The sequence below is a fragment of the Strigops habroptila genome, chromosome 1, assembly GCF_004027225.2.
Source record: "Strigops habroptila isolate Jane chromosome 1, bStrHab1.2.pri, whole genome shotgun sequence".
Classification (NCBI taxonomy): Eukaryota; Metazoa; Chordata; class Aves; order Psittaciformes; family Psittacidae; genus Strigops; species Strigops habroptila.
The window spans coordinates 151,504,742-151,521,878 of record NC_044277.2 but is presented as its reverse complement, the minus strand read 5'-3'; the positions used below and the strand labels follow the sequence as shown (position 1 = coordinate 151,521,878).

General features: G+C 40.5%; 1 protein-coding gene across 2 annotated transcripts in view; it reads right to left on the bottom strand.

The window, feature by feature from the left end:
• Nucleotides 1-17,137, bottom strand: part of ITGA9 (integrin subunit alpha 9) — a 218,425-nt gene that overhangs the window by 42,601 nt on the left and 158,687 nt on the right. For both annotated transcript variants that reach the window (XM_030498820.1, XM_030498830.1), the window contains exons 19-23: nt 10,771-10,857; nt 9,299-9,378; nt 5,941-6,030; nt 3,116-3,224; nt 246-353 (exon numbers count right to left, since the gene is read on the bottom strand). In XM_030498820.1, coding sequence (XP_030354680.1) covers nt 246-353; nt 3,116-3,224; nt 5,941-6,030; nt 9,299-9,378; nt 10,771-10,857 — 474 coding nt within the window. The remainder of the gene's footprint in view (nt 1-245; nt 354-3,115; nt 3,225-5,940; nt 6,031-9,298; nt 9,379-10,770; nt 10,858-17,137) is intronic.

Sequence of the window (17,137 nt, the reverse complement as noted above, 5' to 3'; positions counted from 1 at the left end):
GATCTAGATTTACACTGAACTGTAGGAAACCAGGAACACACAACTGTCTGCTTGCCTTAGGAGAGGGACAGCAGTCAACAGCTGGGTGGGCTCAGCTACTTATGATGATCTGGCCACAGATACAAAGAACCTCTTCTTATCTAAAAAAGCAACTGATTCATCTAGTTCTGCTGGATTTCTTTTGTTTCAGTCATCAATAGCTCTCAGTGCCTCTCTGGACTCAGAACACATCATAACGTACTCACCATCATCTGCTGAACGTGAAATATTTCAGCTCCAGTGGCAGAGAGGCGGTTTGGAAATGAAATGTCAAGAAAAGCTCCAGGGAGAGTGCTTGGTCCAGCATTGTAAACCTGTAAGATAAAATAAAGAAATAAAACAAAGTTTAAAAATTACACATGACTGGTCATAAATGGGAAACTGTAGAACCAGAGCTGAGAGTATAGTTAAATTTGAAAAAAAATCAAACACTATGCAATTTGTTCAATGTCTTCTTAGTAAGATGTTTAAGATCCCTTCCAACCCAAACCATTCTGTGATTCTGTGTAAGACTTCTTTTGTAAGTATTAGGATGAAGACAAAGGTTTAGCTTATCTAAGAGTCTTTAGGCACAACTCATACATCAAGTGAGAAGCAGTTTTGCAGGATAATTACCAGTCATCAATACAAATAGAATGACACTTCCACCTGATATACAGAGACACCGCTAGTACTCTGAGTGTTTTGTAACACCATCAGTAAGACCGTGAGAAATGCTGCTGTCTCAGTTAACATTCTCATTTTCGTCTAGTAATCACTGCATTAGATTCAGCATTTGTTTTCCTTATGGAGCAGAAGCCAAAGTAATGGTGATTGTGACTACCAGACTGCGGGCTTGCTGAGTGAGTTGCCAGAAAATGCATGTGAACAACTTCCATTCAAGTTCTGGGGTTTCCAGTTAAATGAAACTCTTAGTGGAAAACATTCGCTTTCATTCAAAGCCCCACAAATTTTCAACACAAACTCAAGGAATTTCCAGTCAACCGCTGAATCGTATCAAATGAAAATTCCAGAATCTGTGGGGTTTTGCTGCAAAGAAATAACTCCTGGAAAACTTTCAATGAAATTAAGTTTTCATGTCTATCTAATTTTTTTACTAGGAAAATATTTCCTGGTTGCTTTTAACAACACATATATAAGTGCATATAGTTGAAAAAATTAAACCCATTAGAATATTTATCCACACTGAGACAGTACTGTCAGAAGATGTAGCAATCAGTTGTTAATTGTGTAAAGTCCATATATTAAACACAACAGGTTTGCATTCTTCAAAGTTTATACGTGAAGAAATGCCTGACTGATAAAGAGAATCAGCTCACAATGCCAAATCCTTACAAAAACCCTGAGGCTCCAAGCAGGGGGAGAAATCCCACTACAATGGAGCATGAGAAATGCTGCATGAAATACAAACATAATGTCTCATGTTAGACATTTTAAAAAACTTGATTATCTCGCTGAGATCAGATAAAAGAGCTAATGCAGAAAAGACATTTTTGTTGCATGTCTTGTTACCCCCTCCCCAAAATGATGCATAGATCTGTTTTCTTATTAACATTGGACATGGTATAGATTTTCACATATAAAAACCACTATAAAGCTCCATATTTTTGTAAATCATCTCTTTTTCTTGGTTAAGAAACTTACTTTTCTCCATCTGGAGAAGTTTAATAAATAGCAGGCAAATCATTAAAAACAATTAACCAAGTAGTGATACAAACCATGCTTTGCCCATTATGAAACTCTACCCTTTCTCTTTGACACACACAGTTATGAGGTTTACCACATTACTGGAGAGCAGATCTGTGACTTGTTACAGTTCAATTTTCTACTTCTATGTGGGAAAAAAAAATTACTCATAGGGCAACTTGTGTGTTAATAATAACACAAGATAACAGATGAAGCAGGACAAATGCTGGCTCTGCCAATATATAGATGCTTTCTCCCTTACCAGTTATCACTTTGTTTTATTGAAAATATCTATCTAGTTAAAGCACCAGTACATCTGTTCTTTATCTGGTTTTAACCAATAACTGGCTGGGAGGAAAAGGGGGAAGGGAAGACCTATAAACCCACAAGAATGAAATCAGAATCACAAGAATTAATAGCCTGGTTCACAAAAGCTTTAATGTCCTAAAATCCTGCTTTCTCTCTTCCTCGGTAAATAGCTAAGGGCACTGCATGACAGTGGGGGCTTAATTGCTCTGGACCACAGTCTGTCCACGGAGGCAGACATGTGTTATTCATTATGAGCTGAGTGGCATTCATGCCTAGGAGAACAGAAAGGGGAAAAAAGGTGAAAGACTATTTTTCACAATAAATGATTCCCCCACCTCAGCATGATTTATCATTCCCTAGTTCCATCTAGCGGTCAAAAAGTGCTTGTAATAGATACAGTCACAGCAGCAAGACAAGTTCATTTGGGCTGCATGGCAAGAGTTTGTTATAATAAACCATCCATATACTTTGCCATATCAGGAACCCATCTAACTGCCATGTGAAATGTAATCTATAGATAACACTTGAATAATACTGCAATGCTATGAGACATTTAATGAAACCTCCTCACACTCGCACTTGTCTTTTCAGTCTCTTCCCTGTACTGTATTCTTCTCAGCAGCGCTATAAACATTTTCATACCGGGACATATAGGAAGTCTGAATCCCTGCATGTGTATGTTTGTTCTCATGGATAAAAGCTGCCCACTCCTCGATGACCATGCTACTAAAAATAATTACTCCTCCCTTTTGAACCTGCAACTGCATCCAAGATGTGGCACTTGATTAACCAGAGCTCTTCACTGAACCCATGATGAAAGGTAAAAGAGAAACAAATGGAAGTATCTTTGTTCCTATGGAAGTGAGATGCCCTACTTGCAATTCTTGGTATAATATATTCAGATAAGGAAATACACCATCCCTTCATACTGTACATATGGCAGCCAATCAACAATGCATTGCACAGCATACTGTGATTCAGAAACATGCACCAAGAACCATACAACACTCAGAATAAAAGAGATACAAAACCAGAAAGAGCTGTCAAGTAGGAAAGCAATCAAAAAAGGGATCAGTTTTACCTGCAGGGTGAAGTTGAGAGACTGGAAAAGACATTCGTGGTTTTCCAACTGAACAAAGTTGGATGCTTCCACAGAATCACCATAGAAAAACGATGTAGGGAAAACTTCTCTGAAAGATCAAGACACAAATTTAGTAAGCTGTGTTTGTCACCAAAATTAAATACATTTGTGGTAAGCTGAATTGCACCTCTTGCTTTCTGGTATTGTGAAATTCTACGAGATCATTTAACATTAGTTTATTATTTGTGATTTAGTTTTCTCTTGACGACACTAGACTACACAAGCAGCATCTCAACTGACCCGGGTTAACATCCCACCACCAAAGCAGGCTTCTTTTGATTACTTTATTTATCTACTTTTCTCCTTTCCTATCACAAAACCTCTTCTCCAGGGCCCCTGCCATGGATGATTTGCGAGAGTCCCATAGCTTGCGCAATACAGGAAATCATTGCACTAACAAGTTAATCTGAAGAAACAGTTACTAATAGGAATACTTTCAGTTGAGTATTCACTAAAGCAACATTCCAATTTTATCTACTATTTACATAGCATTGCAGGAAAAAAACACTTCATTAACTATCTGAGCTTCACTACCTTTATGATTAACAGATGGTTAAACGGAAGAGTAGAGGGGGATATAACTTGCTTTCGACTACAGTGGCACAGGTCAAGCCTTCTCAACTACTCTTATCATCTTATAAGAAAGTAAAAAGCAGTAGGGTTTTGTCAGAAAAGACTTGGAAGCACAAAGAGTACCTGGAATCCTGCAGAAGAAGACTAGGAGTGCTTTAAGCATCCTTTGTGCCTCCTTTTAATCTCGGGCTGCTCCACTGATTTGAAAAGGTCCTGGTTTCAGGACAAAACTTCGTGAGAGACTACCTAAAATTCTGTTTCCTTCCCAGTTTGTCCTTTTGGGTCAGAGTTTTTTGAGACAGGATTTTAAGCCTGTTTAGGTATATTTCCTCCTATGCCAGGAATTGTTAGGGAAACAGCAAGAGACAGATTTATTCCTCCAATTTACAGCGTTGTGCCAGAAGGCTCCTCCCAAACATGGTACAAGCCCTTCCAGGCTATTTATGAGCAGGAATGAAGTTTGCTTTTGTAGATTCAAATGCAGGATAGCTAATAAAAATAAACTTTAAAAATACACTGTCCAAAAAAGAGTATTACTAATATTACCATGCATGGGGATATTGTGCCCTCCAATGAACCCAAGTTTTTCCTGGTAGTTATGTGAACTTGAATTAACTAAGCCTTGCCTATAAGAAAGAATAAAGTAATCTACATAGTCAGTTGGGTGGGGTTTATAAATTCAGAGACCTTGTGTTTTAAAAAAAAGTACATTCTGAAGAGAGAGAAAAGAGCTCAATTTTTATCAGTTTTTTTGGCATGCAGTATTCTGTAGGCGAGATCCAAGGTCACGGATGAAAGCATTTGTATCTGTAAAGCTCTACAAAAATCCATCTTTATCAAAGCATCAAGAAGCAAGGGTTACAGAGTTAAATTTCTACACAATCTGCAACTAAGTAAGTATTCAAAAACTTGCAGAACATGCTGCTGAGACTGTACTAGCAACATAGAGGAGATTTTTGTCCTTGCTAGTCATCTTGTGAGGTCTGACAGCATTCTTCACTTCTCTGAGCAGGCTTAAGCCTGTTTTCTACCCATTCTGACTATTGTGTCAGTAATTAAGGGATTTTATTTCTATGTAAGAAGAGAGGAAATCAGCTTTATGTGGTAAATGATCTGAGTTTACCCATGCCATGAATCTGAGTTTACCCAGCTTTTCAGCCAAACCACATGTCAGTGCAGGTATCTTTGTACCTATGTATATAGCATGCTGGTCAAGGGAATCTTTGACTTCTACTGATGCTAAACTGCACCACTCATTTAGACAATATGTATTCCCTGGGGGTTGCCATAAATGGTGTTTAAACCAGACACTGACCTCTCGGGGACACTACTGATAATTTTTTGCTTCCCTAGCTTAGGAATGACTGCCAATTTTCTCAATCTACGTGGATGCTAATTCACCACAAGTGACCAGGTCCCCCATTACAACTCAAGCACTGTCTATGCTTGACGGTCTGTCTGTGGGGACCAACCACAAACATTTTATTCTACACTTAAGATTGTGGTGCAGAAGTGGAAGGGAAAACCCCTGACTACAAAGGCAGGAGGAACTCATACATGAGCAACCGCGGGGAGATGACAATGGCTATGTATTATACAAGTAATTCAGTCAAAGGGTGAGTGATGTTCCTCAGTTGCTATTCAGATGCCTCATAGACTTGGGACCAGAGGAAGTGGGAAAATGAACAGAAGCAGAAGTGAATTCTGATTGTGAAATTAAACAGAAAGACACACAGCTAGACTCCACCAAGCTCCTTAAAACCCCAGAACACTTGATCCTAACCTTTGGCCTGGTGATTCTCAACCATATCCTTAAAGACATGACCTAAGGATCAAGATGTGGTTTACTTGTTCACTTTTTATTTTATTGTAAGGTCCATCATATCTATGGAATCACATGAATTAAAGTCTGATTACTGCTACAAATGTGATGGTAACTAATTAGCATTAAGTTACTGGAGTTTCTCTAATGAGTGAGAAAGAGGTACAGTGTTGGAAGGAAAGGCATGACAAAATTCCCAGATAATGAATGAGGTTGTCTGTATGTCCAGAGTCTGGGAAACAGGGAAAAAGCAACAGTCCCGCTACATGTAAACAAAGAGAAGAATTCAGTTTTTCACTGGAAGAGACTCAAATGTTATTGTTAGGATTATTATTATTTTTGTTGTTTTCATGTGGTGACTGGTACTTACCCATTGATAGATGAGTCCACTTCGTGCATCAGGGGCACCGACAGGGTTAGGGTATTATCATGCAGAGATTCAGTGCGTTCTAGGTTTCCACTGTGCCAGAAAGGAAAAACAAACATGCTGTAAATTGACAGCCTTTGCAATATATCACACAGTTTCACAGCTACCATCTCTCTGCTTTCATGCTCTGAGCCTCTCTGTTTGAGTGATGTCAGCTCCTTAAGAAACCGTCTGAAGATTAAGAGCTACATTTGTTCACCCACCTTGGAGAGGGCACACACATAAAGCATGTGTATTGTGGCTGCTCCTCTGTGGCTATGACAAGATGAGGCTCACACCAAAAAACCTATCTTGGAGCAAGGTGAGAATTCAAATGGCAATGCAAAACTACAACAGCCATCATACACGGTGAAGAGAAGCAAGGATATTGACACTCCAATGCAAGGGGTGATTTTCTCCCAGCCTGACTGTACATCAGTTTGGGAGGGATACGTATACCCCACAGAGGGTCTTGACTTTCGATATACCTGCATTGTACCACAGCATCAATTTGGTGCCACTACAAGCAGCCTTTTTGGGCAAGACGCTCATACTAAACTGGACACAACCTCTCAGCAGTTCCACGTCCTCTTTCTGTACTTAGCTGCCACTTCTACTTTACATTTTCAAAGGTAGTTACCTCAACTAGTCAAAAGCAGAAGGAGGAAAGAGAAAAGTGCACAATCATCTCTGATTTGAGTCAGTTTATTTCAGTGTGAGCACTTCTGTACAAAGTCTGTGAAAGGTGCCTGTGAAACGCATGTCCAACATGCAAACTTGTAATTATTCTAATTCTGATGGTGAGTCTGCTAGGTCGGTGACAGCTCAGAACAATAATCTTGAGAAATATGTTACACATATTTCCAATTTCTCCAGCAGTGAGCCTGGAATCACTTTTGCCCTGCAATTCATCGGATTTACTCACAAATCAAGCTGGCAAAGCAAAAGATATAATCCTGTTTATTTGAGGACAGTATCACTGAGGCAACAGCAGGCAGTAACATCCCAAGTGATACCATGCACATGATGAGTTGCTCAGATTACTAAAACAGAGCCTGCTGGCTACATACATGCATAGATAGAGCTCCACTTTCTGCAACTGACACATTGGCCATGTCTGCTAATAAAACTAGGGCCCAGATGGAAAAACCCACAAAATCCCAGTCCCAGGAAAAAACACTTAATGAAAGGTTTTCCTCTGAACAGGCTTGAAGAAGAGTCCAAAATGAAGACATTTCTCATCCAACACAAATACCATGGTGGCAAACAGAAAAAGCAAGTAGAATTCCATACAGGGTTCATGGGTACATACTTATCTGTTTCAAACAGATCAAAGGTACTGTCAGAAAAGGAGAATACAGCTCAGTGAATCTAGCTCTAGAAAAACAGTTCACGCCAGGAAGCACAGAAAAGGCTTTGGGGTTTTGTTGTTGGTTTTCTAAACAAAAAGAGCAAATGTAAGGTAATGTTCAGATCTCTGTCCAGTTGATCTCCCCCACTACTGAACCAGTCTCTTGTTACAGATACTACTGCCAGAATTGCAGCTTCAAGGGACAGGCTTAAGTGGCCACTTGAAGGGCAAGGCTTACTTTCCCATGACAGCATGTCATAGGTTCTCTGTGTCCAGCCAGTTCAGCCAGACTAGCTTTGGTTTTGTGTGGAAACAATGTCCCCAGTCATTGCAGTCTGGCCACAACACAGACACTTCCTCTCTATTTCTTTATCGCTGACTTTACCCCAAGGCTCCCTGCAACTCTTGTGGTAGAAAGATTTTATTACACTTATTTGACAGCATGGGAATTGAGCAATTTGCCCAAAGTCACAGAGAAAATGACGGTAATCAGCACTGGGACATGCACTGTTGTCTTTGGAGGTTCAGCTGAATCCTTCAAAACACAACTGTCCTCCCGCCCATCCTTCTGAAATGAGAAACTTGCTCCTAAACCCCTCTGAGCATTCAGACTATGTGTACAAACTGCTATTTATTTCTTTGCTCCATCTAAAGGCACTGACTAAACCTTCTCACTGGTGGTGCACAGAAATGTGAGGAGTGAGATTACAGAGGAAAGCCCTGTGCTATCCAAGGCAGGGAAATGAGTGGCACAATCTGGAAAACACTGGCGGGGCAAATTTAAAGCACTGCTGACCCATCTTTGCACCAGCTGGCATTCACCTAACGGATACTGATGCCTCTCCCTGACCTAGAAGCATCACAAGGTCATCTGAACACACTATGAACTCCTCACAGAAAATAAAACTTCTCTAACGCGCAAGACATAGTCTTGCCTTTCTAATATGAGGTGTCACTTTCAGTGTTTCATACCAGCCCCATGTGCTGCAGGATCTTGTTCCCACCTAAAGTTGCTACTGCAAGGGGAGGACTATATGCCCTATGAGAGCAATCACTCAGCAACTGCTACAGCTTATCTCTCCTCTCCAACCAGTTGGTGAGGCGCCATCAGACTGGGGAGGAGAATTCAAGCTGGAGGCCCTGATTTTGACACAGAAGGGCATGAAGTTGGTGTACTCACACAGTAAGGGGGGCAGGAACCAGTCTCACGCCCAGCATGTCAGGTTAACACAGCTGTGCTACCGTCAGTTATACTGCCTCATATATACCCTGACAGTGCTTGTGACCGAATCACCCACAGAGTCTGCTGCTTTGTGACAAATCATCTTAGGAGGCACAGAGCATGTGTCACACCTTATATTCTGCCCGAGACAAAAATCACTATGCACGCATACTTGGCATCACCCTACTTCAATGCCTGCTCCAAGTGCCCTTGGGGAAATACCCTATTCAGCTGTTTCATGCAGTCTGTCATAGATCACTGAAGATCCATAGGGGAAAAAAATAGACATGCAACTTCGCAAACTGTCAGTGAGATTCCTGACCATCTGATGAAAGCATTTATCTTTTTTGGTTTGCATCCAAGCACGCTTATTTCATTCAAATGCTGGAACAAATGTGCCTGCCTGGTACTGATCGTCAACCGCAGCTGAGCTGAGCTTGATACAGGGCCCAAAGGGATGGGCATGGGAACATGAGAGCCTTCCATCTGAGAGAACACAAACTGCTCCTTCAGAATTGCAACTGCTTGGAAAAGAAAGCCTAAGTATGATCCTACCTCATGTTTCAGGAAGCTGCATCACACGGTTCCTCTATATTACCAAAACACATGCATTTAGCCCTAGAAATTTAACCTCACCTACTACACATACACGTCTACCACTAATATCACAGAACTATCAAGCATATGCAATGCACACTTCATGCAACAAAGGATATTCAAGTCATCAAGAGGTGCAAAGGTTCCCTTACCTTTGTGCAGTGACAAGGAAGGTAAGTGTTTCTTCCTGCCCAGACAAGTGGCTCGTATCAAAGATCACACTGAAGTCATACTGTGCAAAGAAAAAGCAGTATTTAGAGACATGTATTGTTTCAAAATGCATTTATTCTGAAACTTCACATATATTTTACTGGCCTAGCTGTACAAAAGTAGCATATTTAGATACATGTAAGAGAGCTTCCTCTACTGTAGTGTAGCTTTTCAATCTTAGCAATTGTGTCTCTGTCTGATTTTTCCTTTATTGTGAAAAGGCCTTTCCTAGAATTGCCATTCAAAGGTATTTCTTGAGGAGATCATCTGCCACGGACAAAGTCTTCCAGTATAAGAGGATCACTGCCTGAAACTGCCTCAGCACTAACCTTTATGTTGTTACTTGCTGGTGAAGAGATCTTTGGGGAAAAAGGTCATGCCACAGGCCTGCATAGAGACTTGGAGCAACAGGCACAAGCTAAAGTTTTATGGCCACCCACCATAATGGATAAAATCAGGTGCTAATTTTGAAGATAGAATCTATGATGACCACTGTAGCACTACATTAACTTCTCCACGCAGTAACTTTTCTACCTAACTCCAAAACAGGTTTTGGCAAAGTGAAAGTTTCCAAATTTGTGATCATTTCAGTGGCTTGCTGAAAAAAAACGAAGATAACTCAACTATGTCATTCTGAAGCAAAAATCTGAAATTATTCTATTCCAACTAATATTTTGCTACTGCACTTATTTTGGCCATTCCATTTAAAATCTTTTAAAATGCTTCAAAAGAGCATATTACAGTCAATAAAACTCCTAAATCAAAAAAATCATGTCAAGTTAAAGGATATGTCAATTCAAATAGAAAGAATTAGGTTTTGAAGTAGAAAACTTCTGAAAAAGATCAGACTGATTTTGTTCAGGTCCTCCCGAAGTTATACCTCATCTTCTCACCCTTCTGGGTTGGTTCAGCGACAGAAAGCACCCAGCTGGATTTCTAAACATCATGAGAGAGTTCATCTTTGTCTACCAAACAAAATCTTCCTGCAAAGCTACCAGGAGACCGTAATATGAAAAAGTCCCTAAGGCATTTTCTTTGCAATGTGTACAAATTCAGTTGCACTTTAATGTGAGAGAAGACAAAAATAAAAACAGAATAAGGCGATTTAAATAAGACAGAGAGTCCTGTTTTGACTTTCTGTAGAGGAAATATGCATGTTTTTCATAGCTGTGACTATGGATCATTTTTTAAGAGAATTGTATTGAAGTGCACAGGGTCCTGTCATTGGCTCTATCTGGTGGGAAAGAGGACAGCTATCGTCCATAACTGTGCAAGGCTTGGATATCTTGAGTTAGAAAGCTACCAAAAGTATCAGTCACAGACATTTAACAGAGCAGTTGCCTTTCCAGTCACTCCTTGGAGACAAAGAGGTGAATGGACCATCACTCTGCAAATGCAAACATCACAACATTACCCTAGATTTTGATCTCATGAAAGGAAATCCCACGCTGCACTTCAGGAAATCTGACTCCAGCAACTCACAGGCAATGCCCAGCTCCTCCTGTAAGAAAATAAAAAAGACCATGAGATGATAGATTTGGGGAAAAAGAGGATTACTAAGAAATGCCATTGTGATGAAATATTGTAGAGAACAAAACATTTCCCACCATCGCACTGTTATTCCCAGAAAACTAATACTCATTGAATAAAGGGAAATGCAGTGCTGTGCTTCCTTATTCCACCTTAGTCAGATCAGCACCAAGGTGACGATGACCACCACAACATTGCTCCGAGAGACAGACCGCAGGTAAATACTATTTAACTTCACACATTCAGGGGATCAACCCAAATTCTTGGATAACCAGACCACCAGTTGTTACCCCTGTTTATCAAAAGACAGCTTTCAGAATACAATTCCCCAAGGTAGTTTTTCCAGGTACCAATATCATAAAGAGATAACTGTGTTAGGCAACAGTGACCAAACCATGCCACACACAGATGCCGGAGAAAACATTAACCTGGTCTTGGCATCAATTGCTGTCCTGATTTCTTTCTGTGGTCCATGGGATGAGCCATGTTGGAATGGATACCAACTTCCTTTAGTGATAAAATGGTGGCATAGATAAAGTAGAGGGATGAACCTCTCCTCATGCTAAACATTGACAGACTATGAACATTATCAATAATACAAATGAAAAAGGTTAGAGCAGCTCTACCCTGCTTGAATGGTGACTCCACTACAACAGAAATACTTCTGTTGAATGAAGAGTGTTTCATTGCTCCATAAAGTAAGTATCTGGCTCCAGGTTAGCATGTTCTCATCTCCAGATTATCAGGGAACAGTTTTCATGCTCTGCCGCTGTGGACAAGTTCATCAAACTAAACTTTAGGAGTGAGATTCAGCTCCGGAAACTGATACACATTTTTTGGTGCCTACACAGCAAGCAATGGCTATGTGATCTAGGCATCACTGCTCTTATCGTAGTCAATAGATGTAGAAAACAGTTCAGCAGACCAAATGCAGATGTTTAGTTTAAACTGGGCTGCACACCTCTTTAAGCCCTGCACTGAAGCTATGGAATTGATGTCATACAGCTACAATATAAATGGCTAGATTCAGACATCTGAATGTAGAAATTTATTCTAGACATGTAGCTGAGAATCTCTTAGTTACAGGACATAAAATTTATTTGACCCATTTTTGGTATCTACAGCAGTCTGCAAAGCCCAGGCTCTGTCTCATTTTGCACATTTCCCAAATCACTTCAAATATGAGTTCTGCTCTAAATATGCACTTAAAAGTTACATGAGTACCACTCAGCTGGAACAATCACATGTGGAACTAGCTTCTTGAACCACAGACACAGGCTGTAGGCATCTCTAGGAAATGCCTCTGGGCCTTTCACGTTCTAACACAAGCACTTAGTGCTCTACAGACATTACTATTATCCTAATTATGAGTCTGACAGCATTTGGACTCTTGATCTTTTAACTGCTTCCTGTGATATCTGAAAAACAAGGTCTCCCTTGTCTTCAAAATCATGATACAAATCAGGGCCTACATTTACAGAGAATTATAAACCTAATGTTACCTTTCTTATCTGACTCAGACAGCATTTCACTGGTTTCATATGAAAAGAAAATAACAAAAGGAGAAAATCGATGCATGCTTGGAGGTGCTGATGGTGTTGATATTACTCCAGTACTACTCAAATACCAGAGCAGTGGCCTCCACATTCAGCTTCTTTATGGATTTGTTTCCTTGCAGTCTTCTGTGGGCTTCTACTTCCAGAAATACAAAAGATGGAATTGCCCAGCAAATAAAATATCTAGCTTCAGTCATACAAAGCTGCTGTCTTCATACGCTGTGTTAGTTTTTCCTCCATTTAACACAAAACAGCAGAGTTTCATGGATGAAGCATTCCCTTCACTTGCCTTTTCCTCTCGGCAGTCTGTGAGGTTCTCCTGTTCTATGCAAGTGACCAAATGAACACAAACTCTTAGCAGCTGTGTAACCAAACAAAAAACTTCACAGCTGTTTCCTCTGGGAACATTCTTGGTTCTGTGTTGTTCAAATGTCCCTTGTTGTCTAACTGTGGAAGCCTATGAAGTCTCTTTCACCAACTCCCAGACTCTGTTCATTCAAGAGGGGTTTTCTATTTACATAGCTGTCTGGTGGTGACAGTGACCGGGCAGACCCAAGACACTGCCTCCTCTCCTCAAGGCCATATCCCTTCAGAGATGTCAAAAATCAGCATAACAGAAAGAGCTCTCATCTTGATAATGAAGAAGTGCAGTACTTCATCATTTTGCACACTGGTGGCTGCCCGCAGCCCTGACAGCAGGTACACAGATGTTTTATAATGGCCTGTTACGGAAACAACAGATAATGCTGTATGGTTTTCCTGTTGTTGCTTACAACAGCTTAACAGATGCAGTAAGACTGACTTGAACAACCTTCTGGCTTCATTAGCATACCATCCACTTTAATGATTAACATTAATACAACATTACTGAAGTTCAGATTGGGCATTAGGAAAATGTATTTCGCTGAGAGGCTGGTCGGGTTACTAGAACAAGCTCCCCAGAGATCATGGCACCAAACCTGTCAAGAGTTCAAGGAGCATCGCGACGATGCTCTTAGTCGTATGATTTAGTTTTAGGTAGTCCTGCAAGGAGCAGGAAGTTGGATTCAGTGATCCTGATGGGTCCCTTTCAGCATGAGATATTCTATGATTCCATTAATGCTGCAAAGTCAAATTGTTCAATGCTAAAAACCACCAAACGTAAGTCTGCCTGCCCCACTCTGATCAGCCTTCTGCACATCTCTAAATTGCAGAGATTACCCAGAAAACTTTTCCCATGGACTCCTTGCCTTTCTCTGTGATTAGATGGAGAAGCTCTGCTGATGAGTAAGCATTTTGTTTCTCCATTGCTGCTCTTTATCTGGCTTTGGGCTTTATTTGCAGTGCAGTGCTTTCGAGAGAGTGAAAATTGTTTCTTCATGGGGTTTCCTACGGTGTTCAGCTCCGTAACATGTGGGCACTCTGTAAGCACTAAATAAATTCATTTTTCACACTATTCCATTAGGCTGAAGGGTTGGTGCTGTCTTATCTAACAAATAGGGAATGGAGACAGCACAACTCAGAAATTTTGGATGCCACTTCTCACCGATGTTGGCTAACACTTTCAGTGTGCAACGCTTCTCTATGTTGATATACTCCAGTTGAGAACCCAGCATATTACATGAGTTTCCATAACAGTTTCTAGTTTGCTTAGAAAACATAGCCAATGGGGTTTGAAGTTTCCCTTCCAACAAGACAGCACTTTGGGGATGTTTTTTCTGAAACATTTCTCAGCATTTCATATTCTTAAGGGAGTCAATCAGATAAATAGCCAGCTAATTAGCCAAATAGCCGTGCTACTACTGTATAACAAATGCAGACCTGGGTATGAGATATATGAAGCTTAAGCTGACTCACAGTCTGCTTCTCAAAGTCCTTTATTGCAGAAAGAAAAGTTCCTGATAACTATAACATGAACAACGAAACAGCCAAGTTCTATCTCTACTATATGAGGCACATTGGGAAACAACAACTCAACCTAAATTCTGCAGCATAATGCTGTCAAACATTATGGACAGATGTGTTTTGATGTGTAAATATTATGTGTGGTTTCTACTAAGTAGTGCAGGAAGCTGGTAATGATCTTATTAAGACAGTGCCTATAAGCAGCGACCTGGGAATGTTGCTGTTTGTTAAATCTAAGACTTGAGAAAGGAAAAATTTCACCACTGCTCATGTTCTCACCTCTCTGCTGTTTCCGATGTTTACCTAGTGCACCAGGCAGTCTGTAATGGGGGTCACCAGCTCTCTTGTCCATGACAGGTAAACAAGATAGATCAAGCTGAATGCTTAAATGAGTGCATTCAGCTTGGTAGAGAAAGCATTTCAACAAGAGTAAAGCATTTTAACCACACAGATGGGATGCTGGAAAGACAGCTGCCATTTATCCCCTCTCCCCCTGTAGCAAACATTTTTAGAAGATTTCTTAAATATTATTTACTTTGACCTCAAAGGATCCTTTTCAACTTGGTTAACTGCCAAACCTAAGACTTCAGAAGAAGGGAAGGAGAATGCCTTAAGAAAACAGTAAGAGACAACTGCTGGTGGAAGAAAGGTTGCCTGGCTCTGCCTAAAACACAGTCACAGGTCAGAGACTCTGCCTCTGGGAAGAGTCTTCATGTTGATGTACAAATACAACATGTTGCTCCTAAATTGAGCTCCCTCTCCCGGAATGCAGATAATCAAAACTGGACACAACACATGAAATGGCACATCCCAAAGAAGGGTATTGAATCTTCCTCAGCTTCACCTTGACTAACCATTTTCAAATCAGACCACATATGGGGCTTTCCCCAAGGGAGTCTTGCACAGCTTGTATGTGATGACTTATTGCCCAGCCAATGCACTCTGACCCTTCTTTGCCTCACTTACACTCAACCAAAACCCTCCAACCTTCCTGAGCCTGATCTGGCAGTTCATATATTCTATTTTCATTTTTTCCCACCCTTAGGGAAAGACTCTTCCCTAAAGGCAGAACAACTCTTCTGAACTGATGTTGGCCTCAACCCAGAGTCATCAGCATGTTTCCTCAGCTTGCTCCCACCCCTCATCCCCACCCATAACTGGTTTCAAGCTGCTTGCCTCAAGCATCTCCTTAAGTAATCCCCCCCAGCCCATTAATTCCCCTTCAACAATCTCCAGTCCTAGGCTTTTACCTGACAACTCTTCTACCTTTCTAGTATAGGTCACTTGTGTTATTTTGCACTCAGCAGCGTGCAGAGAAGGTGTGAATTCAACCATCCTAACACTCATTTATGGCCTGCTAGCTCTCTGCTTTTCTAAGCACACAAGCTCCTAGTAGATACTACATCTGAAATGTCAACAGGGAAAGGCAACAGAGTGATACTAAACTTGCAAAAGGATGTGCCAGCTATGGCTCTAATTGATTTTTTTTACTAAAATCATACCCAGATAGTAAATAGAAAGTGATATTAACTTCTGAACTTAGGCTAAGTTCAGTACTGCTCTGAATACTGTTGATTATATGTGCCAGAATTGACTTCACCCTTTTAAATACTCTTCTGATTAGCTGTTATTTTTGAATGCATTAAAACCACTAATGAAACACACTGAAAATATCTTCATTGAAGAATCCTACTGTTAGGATAATCTGTATATTTTGTTTAGAAGGAAAAATAAAACAAAACAAAACAAATCCCAACTTGTTAGAAAGTCCATTTACCAGCAGTTTAGATTTCTTTTTCCTTAGATATAATCAAATTAAAAATTTTGAGTTTGTTTAGATGGAAAAAAGTCTCCCCTGCAAATCCTGGCTACTCACACATATACTCTGGAACAGAGGAGAAAGTGTCTTGGAAGCCTCAATAATTTGTTGGCAGAACACTCCTGTTTAGAAGATGTTAAGAACTTATTTAACTTGTTAGAGTTTTTTTTATGCTGCTGCACATTTTCCAGAGGGTACAAAAGAAGAATGACAGGAGTGAATATTGAGGGATCCTGCACTTGCTGCCAGAGCAGACACTCTTGTTGCTGCTTTTCTTGTTGTTACTGGTCTTCTTGCTCTGTAACGCCTGTCTGTGAACCATTACACTTGATACCAACAGGGGACCAGGAACAGTATTCTCATCTGAGAAGTCTGAGAAGTAAACAAAATATGCCAAGAAAATACCACTAAGGAGGGCTACTGGCACTGTCCACTTCATGCTATGCCAAGACTCAAAAGTTAGACACTGCACATCTATCTACTGTGTACTCTGCCCACTAGTTGTCTGGAACCATGGGTTCTCTGACCTGCACCAAAGGCAGAGGCTTACACATGAGGCACTGGGAAAAACACAGTTTTGCTAAATTTGCACAGTTTCTTATTCTCATCACAGACCCTGATTTAAAGCTCGTACTTATACCTCAGTAATTCCGATTTTTACTTTTGGTGAAGAATGGCACTTTCCCAAATGAGAGTTTAGATGAACATCTGGATGCTTTGTTCCACCCAACAGGACAATTTTATAGACCTGAACTGCATTTTAAGCCCTTTTTGGGAGCTATCACTGAATATATGTCTGTTCACTGCTGGTAATCTGTTTCCTACACACTTCATTAGCAAAGCCAGCTAGCACAAACACCTCTCATGTCAGGAACCTAAAAATAAAGGCTCACCTCTTTGATGACGTTTGAGGTGGCTTCTTCAAATCACTCTTCATAATCTCGGTGTAAGGTCTTCGGTCGTACTATCAACTTATGAGTTTCCCTAGGGTT